At 37.8% G+C, this 27,510-nt stretch overlaps 1 protein-coding gene across 2 annotated transcripts in view; it reads right to left on the reverse strand.

Moving 5' to 3' along the window:
* Positions 1–27,510, reverse strand: part of LOC133661417 (copine-8) — a 182,356-nt gene that overhangs the window by 99,846 nt on the left and 55,000 nt on the right. For both annotated transcript variants that reach the window (XM_062064599.1, XM_062064600.1), the window contains exons 5-6: positions 18,256–18,295; positions 8,918–8,994 (exon numbers count right to left, since the gene is read on the reverse strand). In XM_062064599.1, coding sequence (XP_061920583.1) covers positions 8,918–8,994; positions 18,256–18,295 — 117 coding nt within the window. The remainder of the gene's footprint in view (positions 1–8,917; positions 8,995–18,255; positions 18,296–27,510) is intronic.

Below are 27,510 nucleotides of genomic sequence, written 5' to 3' on the forward strand. Positions count from 1 at the left end.
TTCTTATCTAAAATATATATTTTTAAAGGCATGCTACATGTTAAAATAGATTAAATTGATTTCAATTCATTTCAATGGGCGGCGCTAATTTAAAATACGAGTGTTTTGAGTTACGAGCTTTAACATAGAACCAATTTAGCTCGTAAACTGAGGTACCACTTTATACAAGCAATCAACTTAATTCACCTGAAAACAAGGCATTCTATAAAATACAGAGCAGCAGAAAAGGTTATGTCACTCATTCATTCATTATTAATAATAAACAAAATAGAAGACCTTTTCTCGAGAAGATACAGAGAACCGTCAAGAATGGTAAAACTAGGGATGTGCCGCTCGATCAGCCACTAATCAGTATCGGACGATTCTCATGAAAAAGTATGATTAATGCCTTTCAATGCCAATTCCCTCAGGCTGATATTCTATTTTATAGTCCCCTGTTTCCCAAGCTAGCAGCTAATTGTGTACCTCCATACACAATGTACAGTAGGTACAAATTATATCTAACATGTGCAACTCAATGTCAAAAGACATCCATGACCCTAGCACAGCTCTGCTTAAAAAAACACCAAGATACTCTGTTAGAGTCTATCACACACCTAGTAAACCTTTCTATTCGATTTAATACGTTTCCAAAGTCTTGGAAAACTACTGTAGTAACACCGATCCACAAGATAGGCGAAAAGAACACACCTGAAAATCACAGGCCAATCTCTATCCTTCCTGTTGCGTCTAAAATTTTAGAGAAGGTAGTTGCCGAGCAACTAATAGAACACCTGGAGTCGAACCAACTGCTCCATCACCAACAATTTGGGTTCAGGCAAAAGTACAGCACAGAAATAGCTGACTGTTACTTGCTCAAACAGATTAAGATCTGTCTAGACAAAGGTCAAGTTGTTGGTGCTGTGTTTCTACACCTAAAAAATGCCTTTGATACTGTGGACCACAGCATTTTGATTTAAAAAAAACTCTGGCATTTTAAAATATCTTGTTCAAGCACAAAAATGGTTTGAAACATATCTCGAGGACAGGTAGCAATGTGTTAAGTTCAATGGCATTAAATCTAGTCTTTGCTCTGATGACATTGGAGTGCCACAAGGCTATGTAATAGGGCCATTGTTGTTTGCCATGTATATAAACTGTTGCCAAGGTGCAAAGAATTCAACTCTAGCTGGGCAGCAGTTGACATAATATATAGTTAACATTTCAACCTGGCTTCAAAAATCTGAATTAACACTGAATGTTAAGAAAATAATTTCAATTTGTTTCTAAATTAAAGCACAACCTTCAAACAATTTATTTAAGGTATGTCTAGATAATGAAATTATCCAAGAAGTTAAAGAGACAATGTACTTAGGAATAATTCTTAACAATAATCTAAAGTTCCAAAGCCAGCTAAAAAGTGTGTGTAAAAAATTTGAGCTGCTTTAATTTCATTCGAAGAGAACGGTCTCGTCAAGCTGCTCTGTTCTATTTACACGCAATGATATTCTCTGAATCCTCCTATTGTCTAACCTCATGGTCGCAAACTTCACCCACATCCCTGAAGCTAGTTATATCCCTGTACCACCAGGCAATCAAGGGTTTTGACAGAAAACCTATGAGGTGGCATCATTGTGATGTCATTAAGAAACACAAACTTTTTACATTTGAACATTTTGTATATCCTTAACACACTGAAATTGCATTTTAAATGTCTAACTAATCATGCGCCACCGCTAGCCTCTAGTCTGGCTGTCAGATGTCAAGGCTCTCGCAGACCTAACACCAGATCTTTAATCAGTGGGAACTGAGTGGTTCCTAAGTCCAGAACATCTTTTGGACAGTCCACCTTTTCCTCTAATGCAGCCAGACTGTGGAACACTCTTCCCACTGAATCAAAACTGCAAATCAAATCAATTTTATTTATAAAGCACATTTAAAATTTACCACAGGGGTAGCCAAAGTGCTGTACAATGGGCAGGTTAAAAGATAACACAAGAGGAACGAGCAAGCACAACACAACACAAACAGAGCATGATAAAAAAAAACGACCTAAACATCTTCACCAGACATCTAAAACTGTGGCAGAAATCAGAACAAAGTTGTACACATTATTACTGTATTGTAAATTTGATTCATTGTATATTTTATAACATATTAACACCTATTCTATATCCTATGAACATCCTGTGGACAGGTGTTGAAAATTAGCATTTTCTTGCTATAAAACTTAAGGCAGTGCATCTGGTTTGTCAAATGTAACTGTTATGTCCATATCAAATAAAGAAAGAAAAAAAAATAGAAAAAAAGATACTCCCCTAGGGTAATAATAATCACCTTCATTAGAGCAAAAAACCACATTTCTTAGGATCTTAAAGCAGCACTAAGTAACTTTTCAAACTTCATAAAATATTTTCATAACTTTGGGAATGATAGATGGACTTACAACTAGTTGAATGAAATCTCTGTCATGGCCTGAGTGGGTCTTTATCGCTTTCATCAGCACTAAGCAACTTTGAGGAGGGTGGCAGGAACCCTGCCACGTAAAAAACTACAAATGTGCTGACTTGCTTTACGGAATACAACACTCCCCCTTTCCCCATTCGTTAAAAAGACCGAAGTTGATGCAAACGCTTACGTGCAATTACTGCTATCATGGCAGAAGCTGCAAAATAACAAAAAAATTAAAAGTTTTGTCTGAGGAGACAAAAAAAGGGGAGGCTACCCGGATAAAAGGACAGTGAAGGATCAACATTGGCCTAGCTTTCACTCGCTGCCGTGAGCTCAGAAACAAGGAGGGATTTCAGACCGATGCAGCCTTGACTCTGTTCCTGCTAAACTGGTAAGTACCTTTCGATGCTCAAATCAAAATGATAATGCTAATGTTAGCTATCGGAAATTTGTGTGGTAGACACCAGCTTGATAGTTTGCAGTTCCACACTGACACGGCCAACTCAAACATATTGTATAAAGAAAAAAACAATGCAATGACTGCAAACCGCAAATATAAAGTTTGAGTAAAATATGTAGGTTCCTGCTGTGGAAATATCAGTCATACTGCATCATTGTGGTATTATAGTGTCAGTTTGTATGTACATGACAGTACTTTGACAATTAACGACGCTATGCGCTAGTCCTCATGGGAAATGTGGTCTTCCTTCAGGCTAAACACTACTGCTTTGGTCCACTGGCACCGACAAAATCAACCAAAACTGAAAGTTCTTAAGGGGGGCTTAAAGTATAATTTTCAAGTATTAGAACAGAGAGCAAGCTTGAAACAAGAGAAGAAAGAAGAGCTTAGTAAAGTTAAAGAAGTGTAAATGGAAGCGTCTTATAGCAAAAAGTAAGCAGCTATTAACAGAAAAATAACAAGTAGATTAATAAGAGTTAGGGAGAAAAGTTTATGATCCGCTGCCCGGATCATAGTCTGTTTACGTTTTCGAGTCACTTGTGTTTTCAGCACCTTTTGAGTTTGTGTGGTTCAGTTGCCATGACGGCAGATTACACTCACCTGCCTCTGGTTAGTGCGGGATGCTCACCTGTTTCCCGGGCACTAATCAGAGAGCTATATAGTCTATGCCCTGGCCTCACTCGGTCTGGTGGTTTTGTTTGCTCCCATGCAACAAGTTACGTTCTCGTTTACGCTCCTAGTCTGTGTTGTTACCAGCATCTTTTGGCTACCCTTCTTGTTTTCCGTGCCGCGGGCACCGCGCAGCATATTTTTGTCTGCAACTAGAATAAACCATTTCTTCTCACCTGCAAGCCGCTTCCTGACACCTCTGCATCTTGAAAAGATGACCTTCGGCATCACAATGCCTCGCCAGCGTAACAGAAAATGATCTAACATCTAATGTGTCAACATTGTCGCACCTGGCTACAAGTGCACAACACAGGCGGATCAATCTATAAATCAGTGGTGTCGACACCAAGGCTATTATTAAAATATGGTTGGTACTTAAGTGTCAGCATTTTTGTATGTTAATGTTTTTTAATGTTTGCAAAGTCAGGAACTAATTCCTTTGACACAGTAGGACTTTAAGGGCAAAAACCAAAGCATTTAGGTGAGTAATTGATGGTAGTTTTTTTGCTTTAGTTAAGTCATTGTGTACTATTACCTTTGTTTTGCTCAAACAATTGAACGGAATAAAGGGGAATAAGGAACTAGTTTAAATATTGTGCTGATATTTTTAAACTGTCAAGAGTACTAACGATAAATAAATAGAAAAAATGTACCGTTAGTACATGTCAATCAATCACGATTTATTTGTATAGCCCTTAATCACAAGTGCCTTAACGGTCTTCACAAAACACATTGACATCCCCTGATCTGAACCCAAATCTGGGCAAGGAAAAACTCTGAAAGCCCGAGCTGGGGAAAAAGTAAAAATGCCGAGTTGGTACAGGTATTGAATTATTTCATTCATGGTAGTGTGAAAGTCCAGTCCATCAGGAAGCCGGCACAGGGCGTGATCATGTGATCAGTATTGGTATTTGCAAATCTAACTCATGGATGATCGGTATCGGAATCAGCATAAATCCTTGATTGGTACATCCTTAGGTAAAGATATTCTGAAGAGGTTATATTTAGCTGCATGGAACATAAGGATGGACAGACAGTGGCTGAGATGATAACACACACACATGCACACACCCTAAAAAGACAAGATGCATCAACACAGGTTGCCAGGTTCATGACAACATTCACTAAAGGGATGCCAGCCCCTGCACCATTTACACCAGAGGGCTAGTCAAGGATTTAAATAAGCAAACAAGCAAATGAGATTAAAAAGGCATTACTGGAGGGAAGCCAAATGGGAATGAAACAGGGAAAGGAGATCATTAGTGGTACCAGATTCATGGCTTTTCATGATGAGCAAGAGAAAAACAAACTATCATTAAGATGTGTGTGCATGTGTGACTGTGTGCATTGTCTTGATATAGTGCAAGATAGTAAGGCTATTTAGGCTGATGAATGTATGTGTTATACAGGGCATCTAGAAAGTATTCACACGCTTCACTTAATTTCCATATTCATCAAATTAATAAAAATGTGTTCAAAACTGGAACGTAAGTACCCTATAATAAAGGAAATGGTCGGATCTCTCGGTGAGGTGTCAGTCAAATCTTAGAACTGTCTGCGTTACCTTATTTACAATAAATAAATTATCCATTATTGACCTTTACTAATCAATTTTATTATCGTACATGTCCGAATTGCGATGCATTTAAAACAATATATTATTTCTCCCATTGCTATTCCACACTGTTACGTTACAGCCCATTCTAAAATGCAATAAATTCATTTTCTACACACAATACCCCAAAATGACAATGTGAAAACTTTTTTTATTTTTATTTTTGGGGAATCATTAAAAATAAACAACTAAAATAATTACATGTACATACAGTAGGAAGGGGGATTCATACGGCCCCATTCATCAGGATTTACCTGACACAAGAAACGTGAGAAATTGAAGGGGGTGCACTATCCATTATAGCCACCAGATGGCAATAGAGTTTTCGATATCTTAAAATGTGTTTTGTGGCAATTACAACTTTGACCACAGCGCCAGTTGCTCTGTATAGTGGCGCTTTTCATCATTTTCAGCAGACTGCATCGCAAAACAATTAACCCACCGCCCCCTCTTTCTCTCACGCAAGAACCACCCAAGAATGGGGACGTATGAATCCCTTCCCTAATGTAAGTATTCACAGCCTTTGCTCAAAACTTTGTTAATGCACCTTTTGGCATAGTTTAAAAAAATTATGATTTTATATTGTAATGGTTTTGAAAATGAAAAACAATTCTAAATGGCTCCAGCATGATTTGATTTTTTCACATTCAACCTTTGCTGATTACCATACTAAAAAGCAACAGTTGTAAATTGAGCTTTTGACTGAAAGCAAAGTACATCAAATGACATGCCAGGACTGCAACATTCTGTAGACACACCAAGATATGCACATTTAAACATAAACACATGCAGCTGCAAGATAACAGGATGCAAACCTCGCCTGCAGAATAAATCTACTTAAGCCAGGGATGTGCGCCGATTGCAATAACCAGACATTAAAATCCACCCATCTTAATTCAGCCATATATCTCTGTAGTCCCTGCAGGGCAAGAAACCGACATTCTTATCCACTGAACTATATGGCTGGAGCTTATTTGAGGTTAATTATTTTGCATATGGATTTATTGTACATCATTTCAGACCGGTTATTATCCAGTTACTTTGCTATTTACTGTTACACCCCGACTTGACACTATTGGATTGTGTTCCTCTCACAAGGAGAGATCGATATGGCTTTTTCAGGGCCAATAACGTTTATTAATAATAGTCAACATGGCCGATAACTGAGATTTGGAGTCGATATTCATTTGCAGTAAAACTTATTTAAATATGACTAGTAGTAAAAGGCTGGACAAGGCTTTAAGTTGTTTTTTTAAACATGATTTTTTAGGAAACGTAGCGACACAATGTTTTATGCGGTGCTAATGTTGTGGTTAATTTAGCACCAAAAAGGATCAGGGGGATTTTACAAACACCTTTATCATGTGTGTCTAATGCTGCGGGTCAGTGGAGCATCAACATTTGCATTTCAAAACCTCCTGGGAAAATTGGTAAAAATATGGAATTTCTCTACATCACAATAATTTTTTTTTCCATATATAAGGCGCTCTGGATTATAGGGCGCATTAAAGGAGTCATATATTTTTTTTTCTAAATTGAAATTACTTCCTTGTGGTCTACATAACATGTACTGGTGGTTCTTTGGTCAAAATGTTGCATAGATTATGTTTTACAGACCATCTTCAAGCCGCTTACTGACAGTCGCTTCAGGATGCGCCATTTTGTGGGCGGTCTTATTTACGTGGCTCACCTTTGGCAGCGTCTTCTCCCCAGAGTGGAAGGAGTGTCAAAAGATGGAGCTAACTGTTTTAATGACATTCAGACTTTACTTAAAACGATAACGGAGCAGCATCTCCTCATCCGCCCGACATGTGTCCCGTGAAAAACCGTCCGACTGAAACTCTCTAATAACTAAAGTTCCTTAGGTGAATAATGTAAACTCACTACACCGGTATGTTTTAGCGCAATTACTCAGGACTTATGCAGATCCCAAATACAGATCAGCAGGTACCAGAAGGTAATAAAAGTTGCTTTTGCATAATATTGCAAAACAAAATACCAGATAATATGTCTTACCTCATACACACACCATAATGATACTCGTATGTTGAAGCACAGTACAATCCATCAAGCGGTGCGGCTTCATAGCTTACCAAAGTCGTACTAAAACATGGTCCAGTGGTCTGGAACAACATGGCACACTAACAACTATCTGAAATGCAGCCAATATTACATACAGATAATGTGTCATGAGACATGCACATACCAATTAAATACACAGAGGACATTAAGGAAATTAAATGAGCTCAAATATACCTACAAACAATGCATAATGATGCAATATGTACATACAGTTATTGTAAATAACATGTTAGCATCGATTAGCTTGCAGCCATGCACTGACCAAATATGCCTGATTAGCACTCCAACATTTTAATAACATCAACAAAGCTCACCTTTGTGCATTCACGCACAGCATAAAAAGTTTGGTGGACAAAATGAGACGGAGTGGCATAAAACATGTCTTTCTGTGGCAGCATCGGAGAAACTTATACATGTAAACAAACTACGGTGAGTTCAAGGATCGCTGAAATTAGTAGGACAAAACGGTGCTTGCCAAATACTCTGATCAGTGAAGCATGTTTAATATAAACAGTGGGATTTCTAACAATTAGGAAGGTTTGTGTTATGTTTGTTCTCCTAAAGAAAATATATTAAAAAATATGTACATATTTTTTCTTCATCTTTTTCCATTTTCACACATCTCTAAAAGAGGTCCAGGGAGCCACTGGGGCGGCGCTAAAGAATGCGGCTCTAGAGCCTCGGGTTGCTGACCCCTGTCCTAGGGACTTTGGCAAAATGAGTCACGGTTCAAATTACATATACTAAACATAAAGGTGATGTTAAATTGCGAACAAATCTTGCTTACGCCATAAGATGTGGGCGTGGCATGGCGCCAAACTTTGCTCCGATGGTTTTCCACAAAACACGAAACGTTTACAACTCGGCTCCACAAATTCAGATCTTGATCTTATTTGGTAAAAATTATGATGATGAAACCCTGAAGTGCCAATGGGTCAGCAACAGTTTCTACCTACTCTTAGTGGGTGGAGCCTAGCGGCGAACACCGCCCCACACCATCACCCATGTAACTGTCATTTCTGCACTTTAGATGATTACAGACGGATACCAATCAGATGGGTGATGACACATTGCAACTGTTTTGGGTGTGGCATGGCGCCAAACTATGATCTGATGGTTCTCCACAAAACACAATACATCAACTCCTAATTGCTGCAAATGGTGATGACAGTTAATAACTTCCTTAAACATGCACCATTATCGCTACCCTGTGGTGGAAAATTCTAATAGTCATAACTTCCTTCTACATGCTCCGATCTTCCTGAAGGTTTTTAAGGGTGGGTAAGAGTGGTGGGTGGGACGCAACTGCATGACTCCATTGTTGCTCCTTGTGGTGTAAAATCATAACGTCACACATGCTACGATTTTCCTGAAATTTTTAGTGGAGGGTCAGGGCATCGGGAAGGATGCCCTGATATGTGGTATTTATATATATATTTTTTTACATTAAAAACAAGTATCATATGTGTATATATCGTATCTGCTGAAGTAATTCTGATGTAGTTACTAACAAAAAAAGGCAGGTATACGTCAAAATGCCAGATATATCGGCGCCGCTAATCGGCCCGGCCGATAATTGGTCGATCTCTACTTACCATTAATCATATGAATTGTAGCATTATTGAAGTATTGGCACATTCTCAGGCCTGATGTTGACTCACCCAAGAGGCTTTTCTAAGCGGCTGCCCAAAGATCCAACCACCTCTCCCAGAGTACAGTGGGCCTGGCCCAGAAAGTCCTGCAGAGTTGATAACAGAGGAGATGAAGTCATTCAAAAATGATTTATTTCATTATTCACAGCTAAAAAAGCGAGGGGCGAAATAGCACATTTTTCACAGCAGCTCAAGGTGCAGCCAGACAGATTCTAAATCTTTTCAGCAGTTTTTACATTGCCCATTGTGAGATAATGGCAAGAAGATTGAGCCTTCCGCCTACTAGCCCTCACAGCTGCCCCCCCTCCCCCTCCAACTACCATGCTAAATGAAATTCCATTTTGACAGACCACACATTGAAACTTTGCATTGAAAGTGACAGAAATGCAAATAGAGAAAACACATTTAGGCTGCATACGAGAAATTAACAAGAGTCACAAGCAGGACAGCTTTCCTCGATGAATGGAAGCTGCTGCAGACACATGGCATCTTCACGCTTCTTAGCAGGGAGCGCACATGATGAGAACATTTGTCAGGCTCCGCCAGCGTCTCTGGTATCTCACCAGAGAGGCAATAACATGATGGATACTCTTTTGCGTCATTTACGAGCAGCATCAGTTTGATGTCACGATTTTAATACAAAACCACCCTTTACAGAGAACATGGCAATCAACCATTACGGATTTATCTTTGGCTGGCAATGATGTGTGATGTTTTTGTATTAGAGAGTGCCGATATCGCAGTCATTTAGAAATTATGACATAAATAGGATGCCGCCATCCACTAGTTTTATGCTAAAACAAACACCAACAAAATAGAGTGAAAAATAATGTAATTTTTCTCTGTGCTACACAGCTGCTGTCAGTATGAGGTCCTCTGAAAATGTGTCTGTGTGTAACTAAAAGCTAAATACAACATTTAACAGCATGGGCTTGGGAAAAAATTGTGACTAAGAATTTGTGTGGGTACCGTTTCATTCAGTATTGTTACAGTAAAAAAACAATGACTTTTTTAACAGACAGCAGAGGAGTCGTTAAGTGGGAGTTTATCATTTAACATTTGCTGGAATTAATGACACATCGTTATGTTTAATGCTGGAATCGTGAATAAGTATGAACGCAATATCTTTAATTCATTAATTTGTCTTCATTTTGGCACTCTTTTTATATTTACACCACTTCACACTTTATATTACATTAGCAACACTAGCATGGTTATGGTATTGATTTCACAATCTATGATGGAAACTACAGGAAGAGGAACACGTACGACAAAAAGGCATTACAAAGACTATGCACAAAGAAAAGTATGATTGCTTTCAAAGATGAGCTAGAAAAACAAAATTGGGGCAATGTGTACAGTGAACATGACATAGATGAAGCAAATGGTGCGTTTTTAAACACGCTTGTGATGCTTTGTGACAAATATTGTCCACAGAAACAACTTACTGTAATAGGAAGCAGAAAAAAGACAATCAACCATAGATGACAAAGGGAATGAAAAAGGCTTGCAATATGAAAAATACATTATGCGGAAAATGTATAACAAAAATATCAACAGAAACAAAAAGTAAAAAAACAAGCTAACTAGCATACTACGAACATGTAGAAAATAATATTACAGTCAATTATTAGGCAGAAACAAAAAATATGATAGGAACACGGGGCATCCTAAATAGCATTATTACAAATAGGACTAAGAGGTATTACCCTCAATACTTTTCAGACGGAAACATAACAAATGACAATATGAAGGAAGTAATTGAAAGATTCAATAACTACTTCGAAAATATTGGACCAAAACTGGAGGAGGAATAGAACCTCAGAGAAAAATTTAATTTAAAACATTTGTATGCACATACAACATTTAAAACCTTTAGTATATCAGTATGTGGAATTAAATTATGGAATGGATTAAGCAAAGAAGTCAAACAATGTACTAACATGATCCGCTTTAAGAAACTGTTGAAACTCAACGTGTTTACAAAGTACAAAGAAGAAGAATCATGATAAACATTTTGACCAGTAATCCTATTCATCTCATTATGTGATTTACAACTTACTGTACTATTTATTTTTATTTTCAAATGTTGTTATTTATGGAGTAAATAGTGTACAAATTGAAAACAGGAAGAGAATAAAAGTGTTGGTAATTGCTGGTTCTGCTTCTTCCTACTCCTTTTTGACCGTGTTGTAAAGAAAAACTGGAAATTGTGATGTATCATGTTGTAACGAGATGCATGTTCGGAATAAACTTAAACCATAAACCATAGAGTTACAATATGGTACATCACATATTTCCAGTTTCTCAATACAACATGTCCGAAAAGGAGTTGGAAGAAGCAGAGCCTTTTTAATCCTACCCCTTTTACGTTTCATAGCAATTTCTAACACGTTCGTTTGTTCAATCTGTAACACAAACGGTCACATTTTAACATGCTTTAACGAGCTAATAACTAGCAGGTTAGCCTATTCTTTGCTGGAAAAACAAATCGATAAATCCTAATCATTAGAATAGCTGTGGAGAAAGGATTATAAAACGTGCACGAGCTCTGAACAAGTGCTACGTTTCCATGCACCATATTAGTCTGATTTGTCAAATAGTTCGGTTTTTTGTATTTGTAAGTCTAAGTGTCCATGCACACTCTCTAATGGTCATACGCCGTGTGGCTCTTGTTTTCTTCTTAAAGTGACACACACATCAAGGCAGCGAGGGTCACAGTATCACTCCTTGCCTTTCATAACGAATCGATGCCTCTGTATCGTTTGACGCATCGTTAGTATACATGGGATGGGTTCGTGGAGCGAGGGGCTGTCGGAAGCAATCTCATGTTCGGTTTTTTTCATCAAGTCATGACAGCCCTAAGCTCCAAAAGCGACCTTTCAAGTGGGACAGTTCACAAGTTTGTTGAGCTACTCAAACATAGGGTTGGAAAGATGTGGAATGTTGGATACTCGATTAACTTTATAAAAACGGGGGTAACTTACCAGGATTATGTTTTGAAACCAAGCACAATATACAATGCAGCAGACACGCACGCATGGCTAGACTTTACGAAAAAAAACGCAAAAAATGTTTCACCCCTTTGAAGGCCCTTCCCATACATCAGTTGGCGAGCTAACTGTTGGAGGACCCTACTCTTGAGACACAGTAATAACTTGTTTTATAGATTTAGCGAAGATAGTAGGATTATAAATACGAAAATACCTGGGGGTTGTTAGGTGGCTCATTTTCTTTAAATGGTAACTGCACTTTTTGGGGGGGAATTTTGCCGGTCATTTATAATCCCTATGTAAGTAAGACAAGAACACAGGTCTCCCACTGCAGGGTAAGATGTCCAATTCGAATCCGAACTTTTTATGTAGTCCTTTACGTTACAAAAAAACTGAGATTGCTCATGTGAACGTAAACTGACCCGCATGCAGACATGACGTCACACGTCCTGCAGTGTTTACGGAAGTAAACATGGCTCCATTTCTAGTCGGTCTTATTACTGGCGCATTTGTGGCAACTTCAAGGATTATGTGCAATCAAAAATCAACATTTTTTTAAACGAATTATTGAGTGGAGAAGATAAGAGTTACTAAAACATTATTTTCACCTATTTTCTGCTCATTTATTTGGTAACCATCTATTTTGGCGGACAATTATGACTCATAGCTTTTTAATTACGTTCCGGTCTGATGAATGCATCAAGAGCGTGGGAGTGTTCACAATGCCGTCGCATCACACACATATTCAATGTATATCCACATATAACCGGGGCCTGGAATTACAAAAAAAAGAACATTTGGAATTACACTGTTCACATTCATATGGGCAAAAAAATCAAAATTGACCTGCAGCGTGAACAAGGCCTAGGTCATAAAATACAGCAAGTACGAGGTGGCTAACAATGCAGTTAATGAAAGTACAGTATTCCGCCAATTAAACCCTCTAAAAAAACATTGAAAAACCGCCAACCTGAAATATTAACAAGTGTTAGCGATTTTATTGTAAGCGCCACCTAGGACAAACTATTTTTGGCGACACCGTGATCACAGAGCGCTAGCTAGCTTATGCTGCTTCATTGACATATTGAGCCGGTGAGCTGCTGCATCGCCTCTGAGTCGGTAAAAGTTCATTCTAGATTAAAAATCATGCCTCTCACCTGGATAGTAGAAGGTTGTGGCCATAAACCGAGAAGTTGGTAAATTTTGACGTCCAACTTCGACCCACAAATGGCGAAAAAAGACACGAAAAGGACGCGTGTTTGTGTCACCTTTTTTTTTTTAACCTGGGTGAAGATTATAAATAATTCTTCATCAAAAATGGGAATAAATGAACATCTAATCAGTCGGCATCCCAGTGAGAGCAGTTATTGTACAGTAAGTGATTGTTTTACTATGTTTGTTGTCTCTCCTAGTAGTGTTGTTGTGATGCATCAGTGAAATTAATGTGCCGCCGTATGTTTAAAATTAGCAAAATATGTAAATATTACATGTTATGACTGTGCCTGTTACTACATTACATACACTACCGTTCAAAAGTTTGGGGTCACCCAAACAATTTTGTGGAATAGCTTTCATTTCTAAGAACAAGAATAGACTGTCGAGTTTCAGATGAAAGTTATCTTTTTCTGGCCATTTTGAGCGTTAAATTGACCCCACAAATGTGATGCTCCAGAAACTCAATCTGCTCAAAGGAAGGTCAGTTTTGTAGCTTCTGTAACGAGCTAAATTGTTTTCAGATGTGTGAACATGATTGCACAAGGGTTTTCTAATCATCAATTAGCCTTCTGAGCCAATGAGCAAACACATTGTACCATTAGAACACTGGAGTGATAGTTTCTGGAAATGGGCCTCTAATCACCTATGTAGATATTGCACCAAAAACCAGACATTTGCAGCTAGAATAGTCATTTACCACATTAGAAATGTATAGAGTGTATTTCTTTAAAGTTAAGACTAGTTTAAAGTTATCTTCATTGAAAAGTACAGCGCTTTTCTTTAAAAAATAAGGACATTTCAATGCGACCCCAAACTTTTGAACGGTAGTGTATATACTTACAGCGTGTAAATAAAACGTTGATGAAGGGTGTTTTGATGTTTTTAGAGCGCTTTACAGGCGGAATAGAGCGACTCCACTGTTAGATAACATTTGCTAGCGTTGATTTACAAGTTATAATGCATCAAAAAATGAAAAACATGTATTCTCGTCTCGTATCAGGATTGTGAATAGTAGGCAAAATTAAAAAAAAGTGAAGTCCCCCTTTAAATGCAATAAATTGATTTGTGCATGCATTTTTAGTAAGTTGTAAAGATGTTTCCACCTGTTGTCACATTTAGTGTACAGATTCCGAGAGGGTGTTTTTGCACTCCATATTTCACACTTGTTCTCAACCGGCATCCCCCCAGGTGCGCCTGCAGCCTACACCTTTCATGTTAAAACACATTTAATGGATTCGTTAGGTGGCTATCCCCTCCCCGCCCTCCCCTCGGAGACCAGCATCATCTAAGGCTGCTTAGATACCATGCTGCCTTCCAGCCGTCGTGCCTGTCTCTTCTTGTATGAGATTATTGATTTGAAGATGATGTGATGTGGGTGGGGGTGACGAATTGAAGGAGGCAAATAAGAAAACGGAAAAAATACAAAAGCAGTGATAGAGGACAGATATGAGAGATAAAATGTGACAGAGTGGCGCAGTGGGAAAGAAATGAAGACTTGCATCGCTTGGAATTAAATTTTCTATCATTACCCGTGTATCATGATAGGTATTACAATAAAACAGGAGATTTACTCCTCAACAATATGAAAAAAGATGAGCCGACATGCAAGTTATTGCATACTTGGCGGCTTTATGGCAGACCAGCTAATTGAAGCCTTACTTGTTCCCATCATTTAGAGTATAAAGTAATGTCGTTCCTTAAGAGGACTCTTGAGACATTGCACCCGCTTTGCTGGTTTATTCATGCAAATGATGTTCGAATGTAACAGCGCCTGGTAACTCATTACGAAAAACAATGAAAGAAAAAGATGGCGATGCTGGAAAAGTTTTTTATTTTCATTTCTGCACCAAACTTCTCAATCTCTTGCAGTAATTGGACGCATTTTATCCAGCCCTTTAAAGGGAAACTGGACTTTTTTTTCGAAATGTTGCCTATCATTCAAAATCATTATGAGAGACAAGAACACGCATCTTTTTTTTCTTTTCTTTTTTCCGGATTTTAAAGATAAAAATACTTGGAATATGCGGGTAATAGGGGCCACCATTGTAGCCTTCAAAGCCAACAACTTCTAAACCCTCCATCAACGTTTTGTATAAACACAGCAAGTATATACAGTATATAGCGTAGTAACAAACATGGTTTTCAAATATTTACCATATTTTGGTCATTTTAATCATTGTCGGGATTTTTTTCTTCTGCGCATTGATTTCTGCTCCACAGCAGCGCACTTCCAACTGCTGGCAACATGTGTGTTTGTACTTCTTTTCTAATCATGGCAGACTTGGTAACAGACAACAAAGACGACTATTTTTGGACAAATTGGGATTCAAAACCTCTCTTTTTGATGATGAGTATTCGGAGGATGAACTACTGCTTCGAGAAAAGAGCACGAAGGAAGAGTAAGAAGTTGGAGCAAACGAAAGCCGAGAGAGTGAGGTGAAAGTGACTTTGGCGCTGTAAATGTAACTTGAAGCCAAGCTATTTCGACATAATTGGAGTGCTTACCCAAATAAACTGGAAAAAATTTCCCCGGCCAGCTGGACCAAACGCACAACTGTCCATCGAGTGAGTCACACTTTATATCATACTTGCCAACCTTGAGACCACCAAATTCGCGAGATTTGGGGGGGGTGGGGGTTTGAGGTGGGCGGGGTTGGGGGCGGGGTTAAGGGGGGAGGAGTATATTTATAGCTACAACTCACTGAAATTCAAGTATTTCTTATATATATATATATATATATATATATATATATATATATATATATATATATATATATATATATATATATATATATATATATATATATACATATAAAATAAATACTTGACTTTCAGTGAATTCTAGCTATATAAATATATACTGTATATATATATATATATATATATATGTATATATATATGTACTGTATATATATATGTATTTTATTATATATATATATATATATATATATATATATATATATATATATATATATATATATATATATATATATATATATATATATATATATATATGTATATATATATATATATATATATATATATATACATATATATATATATATATATATATATATATATATATACACATATAAATAAAATAAATACTTGAATTTCAGTGTTCATTTATTTACACGTATACACACATAACACTCCTCTCTACTCATTGTTGTATTTGAAAGTGCAATGCTTTGTAGCCAGTAGCACAGCCTTTGAAGGAGCGTAGGTATGGGCAGTGTAATATTCTGGGTTGGAGTCAATAACCAAGACTAGTGACTAAGTTACGTCTCTTTACTTCATACTTCAAACATGCTAAATAAAACGCAAATTAGAGCTCCCAAAACGGTGATGAGTGTTGATGAATCACATTGCGTGTGCTGTGTAATATATTTGCATTTTCTCCTCCCAGTATTGTGGCCGTTTGGACCAGTGGTTGGTACCGGGCCGCACAAGAAATAAAATAAAAAAAGAATAGTAATAATTTTTTTATTTTTTTATTTTATTAAATCAACATAAAAAACAAGAAAAAAAAAAGAAAAAAATAGTAATGATTTTTTAATTTTTTATTTGTTTTATTTTATTAAATCAACATAAAAAACACAATATATACATTACATATCAATACAGTCTGCAGGGATACACTCCGTAAGCACACATGATTGTATTTCTTTATGACAAATAAATAAATAAATAAATAAATACATTTTCAAGCGTTGACCGGTCCGCAGCTACAAAAAGGTTGGGGACTACTGGTTTAGACGATCAGCATATATAATCAGCATATAAAGGAAGACAAGAGACACCAAATGGATTACACGCCTTATTCGGCTCACTTAACAGACACAATCCACTTTGCCCATGTTAGTATATCTATTTTGCGTGTGCTATCAGGTTTACTACATGCAAACCATTAGTAAATCAGGCCCTTAGAGGCGATGTAGCAGCAGGAGCTCAGTATGTCAAGAGCTGCATAAGTTACCTTTCGGTGATTAATGTGCCGTGTTACTAAAAGTAGTTCCTCAGTGTTAGCTCTTATGATAACAATGCTGCTAAAACATAGTTAATATGTAGTAAATGGGGTACTGTTGACGGTTTTTGGATATTTTTTTAAGGGGCTTTATAAGTGGAATAGATGGCTACATTGTTAGCCTCCTCCTGCTAGTGCTTTGTTGCAATTTAGAATACGCAAAAAAGAGAAAAACATCTGTGTGGTTGTAAACACTAGGGCTGTGAATCTTTGGGTGTCCCACGATTCGATTCAATATCGATTCTTGGGGTCACGATTCGATTCAAAATCGATTTTTTTTTTCGATTCAACGCAATTCTCGATTCAAAAACAATATTTTCCCGATTCAAAACGATTCTCTATTCATTCAATACATAGGATTTCAGCAGGATCTACCCCTGTCTGCTGACATGCAAGCAGAGTAGTAGATTTTTGTAAAAAGCTTTTATAATTGTAAAAGACAATGTTTTATCAACTGATTGCAATAATGTAAATTTGTTTTTATTATTAAATGAACCAAAAATATGACTTATTTTATGTTTGTGAAAATATTGGACACAGTGTGTTGTCAAGCTTATGAGATGCGATGCAAGTGTAAGCCACTGTGACACTATTGTTCTTTTTTAATTTTTTTTATAAATGTCTAATGATAATGTCAATGAGGGATTTTTAATCACTGCTATGTTGAAATTGTAACTAATATTGATACTGTTTTTGATAATATTCATTTTTGTTTCACTACTTTTGGTTCGTTCTGTGTCGTGTTTGTGTCTCCTCTCAATTGCTCTGTTTATTGCAGTTCTGAGTGTTGCTGGGTCGGGTTTGGTTTTGGAATTGGATTGCATTGTTACGGTATTGCTGTGTATTGTTTTGTTGTATTGATTAATTAAAAAAAACAAAACATGAAAAAAAACAAAAAAAATATTTTTTAAAAATGAGAATTGATTCTCAATCGCACAACGTGAGAATCGCGATTCGAATTCGAAACGATTTTTTCCCACACCCGTAGTAAACACTGACCAGATTACTGTTGTGTGGCTGCTACTAATGGGAGTTAATAGCTAGGGAGGCTAAACACAAAACAAGAGATCCAAAGCAGAGGGAAAACAGACACGACGAGTTGGGGAACTCACGTGTTTTGACAGGTTGGCGCTCTTGGAGTCTACGTCGTACCTATGGAGGGGAGGGGAGGGGATGGGGAGGGGAGGGGAGAAGAGAGCGAGTGAGTCAGTGAAGTAAAATGTGATGGGGGGTGACAAGAGCTCAGCTGGGAACACAACGGGGGATGGCAACGGGAGTAACCGGGCCAAGCAGCCTGTCACCAGCAATCGCACTAGAAGCTGTGGGTATTTCACTCAGCTGCGTCACGGGCACCCTCGCATTAAACTGACACTAAACGGACTAATTGGATGTCACGCGTTACATATGATCGCGAGTGGATCTGTATTAGACTTACTGCTTTAGAGATGTCTCAATATTCCGCTTTTGTTTCAGCTATTTCTGAACATTGTTCACACCATCTCAATTTCAGTTAGTCACACAATACCTGCCAAGAGAAAAATGTTCCTCTGCCATTGCCCCCGCTTAAAGCGCGGAGGCTACTTTCCAGAGCTGGCGGCAATCAAAGAGGCCATTCGCTCGGCAATCTGAGATCATTTCACAGCTCGGGTCAGCCATCACTGAGAGCAAATTGCCATTTGTTGGGTAATATTTTGTAGGGGGTCGATTTACAACAACTTGCAGGATGATGTGCGCTGCAATTAGGATTTCAGATGAATTCTGAACAAAATATGGTCTCGCCTTGACTGAACCACTCCCAAATTAGAGCAAAACGCTATTGCTACACGGTTAGGTTGCTTGTGGAGGCATGTTTTGTACCTGCTCTTGTGATTCGCACACATCAAGTCTAATTACACAGCACTTCAGCTTCTATTATGTGTGTAAACACATTCGAAACCACTTACAAAAAGAAAATGACACACTGTCAACACATATGACTGATGATTGGCAGCAACAAATTGATGAGAAAAAATATGTTGGTGCTGTCTCGTTAGATTTTAGCGCATTGTTCAACGTGATAGATCATAGCTTACTGTCGAGAGAGCTTTCTGCATATGGTTTGAAGAACTGTGCAATTTGCTGGATGGAGAGCTATTTAACTAACAAGTCTCAATCTGTGTATTTTAATGGTAACTTTTCTAATGTAAGGAAATTAGACTTTGGAGTTTCCCGAGGCAGCTGCCTCTTCCCTATTTTTACTAATGATCTTTTTTTAAATCTAAAAAGAGCATCTACAACTATGTATGCAGATGACTCTACACTATGCACAAAACACAAAACCAGTGAAGTTGGCACGTTGTGTAAATCGTAAATAAAAACAAAATACGATGATTTGCAAAGCCTTTTGAACTCAATTGAATAGACTGCAAAGACAATAGATTTAATGTTCCAACTGAGAAACTTTTTTTTTTTTTGCAAATCATTAATTTAGAATTTAGTGGCAGCAACACATTGCAAAAAAGTTGGCACAGGGGCATGTTCACCACTGTGTTACATGGCCTTCCCTTTTAACAGCACTCAGTAAACGTTTGGGAACTGAGGAGACCAACTTTTGAAGCTTTTCAGCTGGAATTATTTCCCATTCTTGCTTGATGTACAACTCAAGTTGTTCAACAGTCTGGGGTCTCCGTTGTGGTATTTGATGTTTCATAATGCGCCACACATTTTCAATGGGAGACAGGTCTGGACTACAGACAGGCCAGTCTAGTTCCTGCACTGTTTTACTACGAAGCCACGCTGTTGTAACACGTGGCTTGGCATTGTCTTGCTGAAATAAGCAGGACCGTCTATGAAAAAGACGTTGCTTGGATGGTAACATATGTTGCTCCAAAACCTGCCTGTATGTACCTTTCAGCATTAATGGTGCCTTCACAGATGTGTAAGTTACCCATGCCGTAGGCACTAATACACCCCCATACCATCACAGATGCAGGCTTTTGAACTTTGCGCCTATAACAATCCAGATGGTTGTTTTCCTCTTTGGTCCGGAGGACACGACGTCCACAGTTTCCAAAACAATTTGAAATGTGGACTCGTCAGACTATAGAACACTTTTGCACTTTGCATCAGTCTATCTTAGATGAGCTCGGGCCCAGCGGAGCCGGCGGCGTTTCTGCGTGTTGTTGATGAATGGCTTTGGCTTTACATAGTAGAGTTTTAACTTTCACTTACAGATGTAGCGATGAACTGTAGTTACTGACAGTGGTTTTCTGAAGTGTTCCTGAGCCCATGTGGTGATATCCTTTACACACTGATGTCGGTTTTTGATGCAGTACTGCCTGAGGGATCGAAGGTCACGGGCATTCAATATTGGTTTTCGGCCTTCGCTTACGTGCAGTGATTTCTCCAGATTCTCTGACCCTTTTGATCAAATTACGGACCGTAGATGGTGAAATCCCTACATTCCTTGCAATAGCTCGTTGAGAAAGGTTGTTCTTAAACTTTGCTCATGAGTGATATCCATCCTGCAATGGCGCCCCATAATATACCTGCTGTGAACCTGTTTTTATGTTTTTATGTTTTTATATTTGATTTATTTATTTTTTATCATGTTCTGTTTGTGTTGTGTTGTGTTTGCTCGGTTCTCGTATTATCTTTTAACCTGCCCATTGTACAGCACTTTGGCTACCCCTGTGGTAAATTTCAAATGTGCTTTATAAATAAAGTCGATTTGATTTGATTTGTTCACAAAGTGGTGACCCTCGCCCCATCCTTGTCTGTGAATGACTGAGCATTTCATGGAAGCTGCTTTTATACCCAATCACGGCACCCACCTGTTCCTAATTAGCCTGTTCACCTGTGGGATGTTCCAAATAAGTGTTTCTCATCGAACACTTATTCTATACACTTATTCCTTAACTTTCTCAGTCTTTTTTGCCACTTGTGCCAGCTTTTTTGAAACATTTTAAAGGTATCAAATTCCAAATGAGCTAATATTTGCAGAAAATAAAGTTTACCAGTTCAAACGTTAAGTATCTAGTCTTTGCAGTCTATTCAATTGAATATAGGTTGAAAAGGATTTGCAAATCATTGTATTCTGTCTTTATTTCCGATATACACAACGTGCCAACTTCACTGGTTTTGGGTTTTGTACATCTTCTTATAATATTAGTATTTTTAAGCAATGTACTGCAAAGTGAACTGGACTGTGTATCCAGTTGGGTTGACAGTAAAACAAAATACATGATTCAGGGCTCAAAAAAAAAGTGTTTTAAATGTACAGCCCCCGTCATTTCCTTTAAAAAGGTATTTCTCTAGAGCAGGTGCATGAAACTGAGCGATTAGGATTAACCATAAATTATCAATTCAATCAATGGCTTCACAATATTATGCTAGATCCACTCGACGTCCATTGCACCGGTCGCCCAGGGGCGGGGTCCCCACATCTGCGGTCCCCTCCAAGGTATCTCATTGTCCCATTGGGTTGAGTTTTTCCTTGCCCTGATGTGGGATCTGAGCAGAGGATGTCGTTGTGGCTTGTGCAGTCCTTTGAGACACTCGTGATTTAGGGCTATATAAGTAAACATTGATTGAAACATTGAAAGGAGTCAAATAATGTAAGAACTTAAACAAGCTTAAAAAGCTACTACACTAAATACTGTTTTTTTATTCCCTTGTATTCTTTATTTTATATATGATGGATTGTAGTACCGTTCATGTATAGCATTTTATAGGCATATCCTTTGGTATTTAGTGTCTTTTCTATGTATGTGTTATAGAGTTTATTTAGATTTTGTTTTTGTCTTGTGTGATGGACCACAGGAAGATTTGTAGCTACTGTGTAGCAACTAATGGGGATCCATTTTAAACAAATAAACATACAGTAGGAAGGAAATTCATATGGCCCCATTTGATGCCGTTTACCGGACACAAGAAACGTGACAAATTTAGAGGGTGCACTATCCACTTACACCGACAAACAGCAGTTGAGTGTTAAATATCTTAAAATGCGTTCTGTGGCGATTCCAACTTTGACCACCGCGTCAGTTGCTATGTGGAGTGGTGCTTTCCATCATTTTCAAGCACACTGCATTGCAAAATGATTAACCAACCACCTTCCTCTCAGGTGAGATCCACCCAGGAATGGGGCCTTATGAATCCCTTCCTTACTGGACAAGGGGATGTTGAATAAAAGTATACAAGGTGGTCCTCGGGTTACAAAAGACAGGAGGACTGGTTGATTATGGCAAAAATAATAATCACAATTATTTTGATTTGGTACTGAAATCACGTATAATAACACATTCATTAATTTGAAAACATGAGTATTTATTGTAACACCAAATCTAATTAAATATAATTGAAAAGGACAAAGGATATAATTTAGTAACAAATAAAGAACACAAGTAAAATAATAATTGTCACACTAATACAATAAAAATAACAATAGCAATATAATAAAACAACAAAATTCAGTTTTTCCGTTTTAGTTTTTATAAATTCAGTTTTTACATTTTACACAAATTTGACTACCATTGTGTGCTTTTTGTGTCATAAATAAAATTTCATAAAATACATCTTTAGACAATTTCTCACCATATGAAATAAAAGTAACTTCCCTAATCATTATTTATTTATGTATTTAAAATGTTATTACTTATGGAATATATTGTGAATAAATTGAGAACAGGAAGTGAATTAAAGTGTTAGCAAGGAAAAGATGTAGGATTAAATAAACTCTGCTTTTTCCTACTCCTTTTCGAACATGTTGAATAGAGAAACTGGAAATTGCGATGTATCATGTTGTATGCATGCATGTTTGAAATGAACTCAAACGCAAACTACAATTTGACCAATATTTTAAGCCAAAGCAAAAATATTTGTTTGTAAATGTAACAATAAGAGCTTTAAGTACATTATGCTTGTGAAAGGTACTTTTTTTTAAAAACCAGTCAGACCGGATGTTGTTACTGTTATTGTGAAATGATGGAAGTGCGCTGTTGTTCTGAGCTTGACGAGTAAGGAGATGACTTGAGGCTGTTAAAAAAAATAGTGCGCCTCTTTAATTGCAACTGCAGTCCTGTTTGTACATTGGTCTTAAATCCATGATGTCGTTCACAACAACACAAGCAGATGAGCTGTATTGTGGGTGTATGGATTGTTCTTGCTAGCTTAAGCTGTCTCAACACTGTTTAGTTTAGTTCATTTCGGGGATGAATGAGCGGTACCAGACACATTATTTTCCCAAATAAATGCTCTTTCTCTTTGAGGAGTGATACTGTGTCCGTCAATACCTATAAATGTGGGTATCACTTTAAGAAAAAGAAAACACATGACTAATACAGCTGCTGAGTCATTGCCTTCTATCGGCTCAAGAATGACAGCTCGTACTGAAAAGAAGTCGGAGGAGGTGCACATCGATTTTCATCAAAATCACCAATCTAAATCTAACTAAGAAAAAAGAAACATTTTGAAGTATGGGATCTGCCTGATCTCATAAGCCGAATGAGGTAAATATTCAATTTTTTTGTTACTTTTTGCTATTTGGCTTAATGAGTAGGGTAGCACGTTTCTTATTCCTTTCTGTTCTTTCATGTTCATATACGTTTAAAAAAAAACACATATTTGCCAACTATTGAGTTTATATGCAAGTCATATATAGTGACATTTTTAATACAGTAGATGAAACATCATCCCAGGATCACTTAGGGATGGATACCGTTCAATTTTTAACCGATACAGGCCGATTCCCGGTACCTGGGAAATGATACTCAACGGTACAAATGTTTGGTACTTTGGTGTGTAATAATAATTATTAACTGTTTTTGATAATACTTTTTTTTTTTTTTTTTGAAACATTTAAAAATGAGCTGATTAAGATAACTGCTGTCCAGTTGTCATATCTTGTTTTATTATCACATTTCTGAGTCTCATATGCAAGTATGACACTAAGTTGCAAATGCAACTGCAAGTCCAAAACATTAGATGGCAGTAAAGTATAGAATTTGGTGTTTTGGTCTGTTCAGTCTGCTGTCTGTTGCGCCGTACACAGTGTTAATACTGTAAGTATTGTACTTATTACGCACTAGCTGTTTGATTGTAACATGCATCCAAGTTGTAGCCTTCATTCTCACATTTGAATGAGTTGAAATTACAATGTAAAATCACTAGAGATGTCCGATAATATCGGCCTGACGACATGATCAGCCGATAAATGCTTTAAAATGTAATATAGAAAATTATCGGTATCGGTTTTTTTTATTATCGGTATCGGGTCATTTCGGGGGTTTTTTTGTGTTTTTTTTTTTTTATTAAATCAACATAAAAAACACAAGATACACTTACAATTAGTGCACCAACCCAAAAAACCTCCCTCCCCCATTTACACTCAGTCACACTCATTCACACAAAAGGGTGGTTTCCTTCTGTTATTAATATTCTGGTTCCTACATTATATATCAATATATATCAATACAGTCTGCAAGGGATACAGTCCGTAAGCACACATGATTGTGCGTGCTGCTGATCCACTAATACAAACCCCGTTTCCATATGAGTTGGGAAATTGTGTTAGATGTAAATATAAACGGAATACAATGATTTGCAAATCCTTTTTAACCCATATTCAATTAAATGCACTACAAAGACAAGATATTTGATGTTCAAACTCATAAACTTTGTTTTATTATTGCAAATAATAATTAACTTAGAATTTCCTGGCTGTAACACGTGCCAAAGTAGTTGGGAAAGGGCATGTTCACCACTGTGTTACATGGCCTTTCCTTTCAACAACACTCAGTAAACGTTTGGGAACTGAGGAGACACATTTTTTCAGCTTCTCAGGTGGAATTCTTTCCCATTCTTGCTTGATGTACAGCTTAAGTTGTTCAACAGTCCGGGGGTCTCCGTTGTGGTATTTTAGGCGTCATAATGCGCCACACATTTTCAATGGGAGACAGGTCTGGACTACAGGCAGGCCAGTCTAGTACCCGCACTCTTTTACTATGAAGCCACGTTGATGTAACACGTGGCTTGGCATTGTCTTGCTGAAATAAGCAGGGGCGTCTATGATAACGTTGCTTGGATGGCAACATATGTTGCTCCAAAACCTGTATGTACCTGTCAGCATTAATGGCGCCTTCACAGATGGGTAAGTTACCCATGACTTGGGCACTAATACACCCCCATACCATCGCAGATGCTGGCTTTTCAACTTTGCGCCTATAACAATCCGGATGGTTCTTTTCCTCTTTGGTCCGGAGGACACGACGTCCACAGTTTCCAAAAACAATTTGAAATGTGGACTCGTCAGACCACAGAACACTTTTCCACTTTGTATCAGTCCATCTTATATGAGCTCAGGCCCAGCGAAGCCGACGGTGTTTCTGGGTGTTGTTGATAAGTGGTTTTCGCCTTGCATAGGAGAGTTTTAACTTGCACTTACAGATGTAGCGACCAACTGTAGTTACTGACAGTGGGTTTCTGAAGTGTTCCTGAGCCCATGTGGTGATATCCTTTACACACTGATGTCGCTTGTTGATGCAGTACAGCCTGAGGGATGGAAGGTCACGGGCTTAGCTGCTTACGTGCAGTGATTTCTCCAGATTCTCTGAACCCTTTGATGATATTACGGACCGTAGATGGTGAAATCCCTAAATTCCTTGCAATAGCTGGTTGAGAAAGGTTTTTCTTAAACTGTTGAACAATTTGCTCACGCATTTGCTGACAAAGTGGTGACCCTCGCCCCCATCCTTGTTTGTGAATGACTGAGCATTTCATGCAATCTACTTTTATACCCAATCATGGCACCCACCTGTTCCCAATTTGCCTGTTCACCTGTGGGATGTTCCAAATAAGTGTTTGATGAGCATTCCTCAACTTTATCAGTATTTATTGCCACCTTTCCCAACTACTTTGTCACGTGTTGCTGGCATCAAATTCTAAAGTTAATGATTATTTGCAAAAAAAAAAATGTTTATCAGTTTGAACATCAAATATGTTGTCTTTGTAGCATATTCAACTGAATATGGGTTGAAAATGATTTGCAAATCATTGTATTCCGTTTATATTTACATATAACACAATTTCCCAACTCATATGGAAACGGTGTTTGTAGTACTAACCTTTAACAGTTAATTTGACTAATTTTCATTAATTACTAGTTTCTATGTAACTGTTTTTATATTGTTTTACTTTCTTTTTTATTCAAGAAAATGTTTTTAATTTATTTATCTTATTTTATTTTATTAATCTAAAAAAAAAAAAAGGACCTTATCTTCACCGTACCTGGTTGTCCAAATTAGGCATAATAATGTGTTAATTCCACGACTGTATATATCGGTATCGGTTGATATTGGTATCGTTCGATGTCGGTATCGGTAATTAAAGAGTTGGACAATATCGGAATACCTAAAAATCACTAAAGCTAATCGTGTCAATAGCAAAGTCAATGTATCTCAGCATCAAGCTAGCGCATTTTTGGAAAAGTGGGGCCTTACTTAACTTACGCTGGAGCATTTTTTGGAGTCAATTTCTTTGTTAGCAGAGAAAATTGCAACATTACATTGGGTAGTTTGGCTGAGTCCGCTCTCAGTGCTGCTGGAGCGATCGCCAAATACCGAAGTGCAACGGGGCAGGGCGTCACACGCAACCTCGGTACCGAAACACAAGACCTATGGATTTTAAGTGAATTGGTGCCCGAACGTACCAGCAGGATTCGGCTCATGCCAAAAAAGTACAGAATTCCGTACCCATTGCTAGTATCAGTGCAGTGTCAATACAGCCAGTGAAAGTGCCACATGATGACTAAGGCATCATTCACCCATCACTAATTAATGAGAAGCTTTTATCTACCTGTTTTAAAATATTGCTACTCAGCTGTTGAAGTGAAACGTGTGTGTGTTACACAGGCCGTACGAAAGCTAAAAATTAACTAATCAACACTAATAAATGCTGGTTGAGTAGGTTCTTGCTGATATATATTACAACATTGGTGCTACTGCTGTTTTGTACTCAGTGTTTCCCTTACATGTAATTGATCTTGGAGCCCCGCCACAGCAAAATAAAAGCAGACACACCTTAAAAATGTGGGTTTTTTACGTAAAAACCAGATGTTAGGATGACGTAAGCAATACGCCCTCAATTGTATGAAGCGCAGGCCTCATGTCTGCGAGGTGTACGTACTTAAATATATCCAAAATATACCCACCGGACAGCGATCTACAAAATATGTAATGTGCAAATATTAAGAGGACTATGGCAGCTTTCAAGGACAGAAAGTGCAGTTGGAGCAGCAGCGTAAGGCAAGTGTGGCGTCAGTGAGGCTCGCTGCAGTTCTCGCTGTCCGTCGCGGACATCAAGCGACAGAGGCAAAGAGTCTGTAAACACGA

The sequence above is a fragment of the Entelurus aequoreus genome, linkage group LG12, assembly GCF_033978785.1.
Source record: "Entelurus aequoreus isolate RoL-2023_Sb linkage group LG12, RoL_Eaeq_v1.1, whole genome shotgun sequence".
Lineage (NCBI taxonomy): Eukaryota > Metazoa > Chordata > Actinopteri > Syngnathiformes > Syngnathidae > Entelurus > Entelurus aequoreus.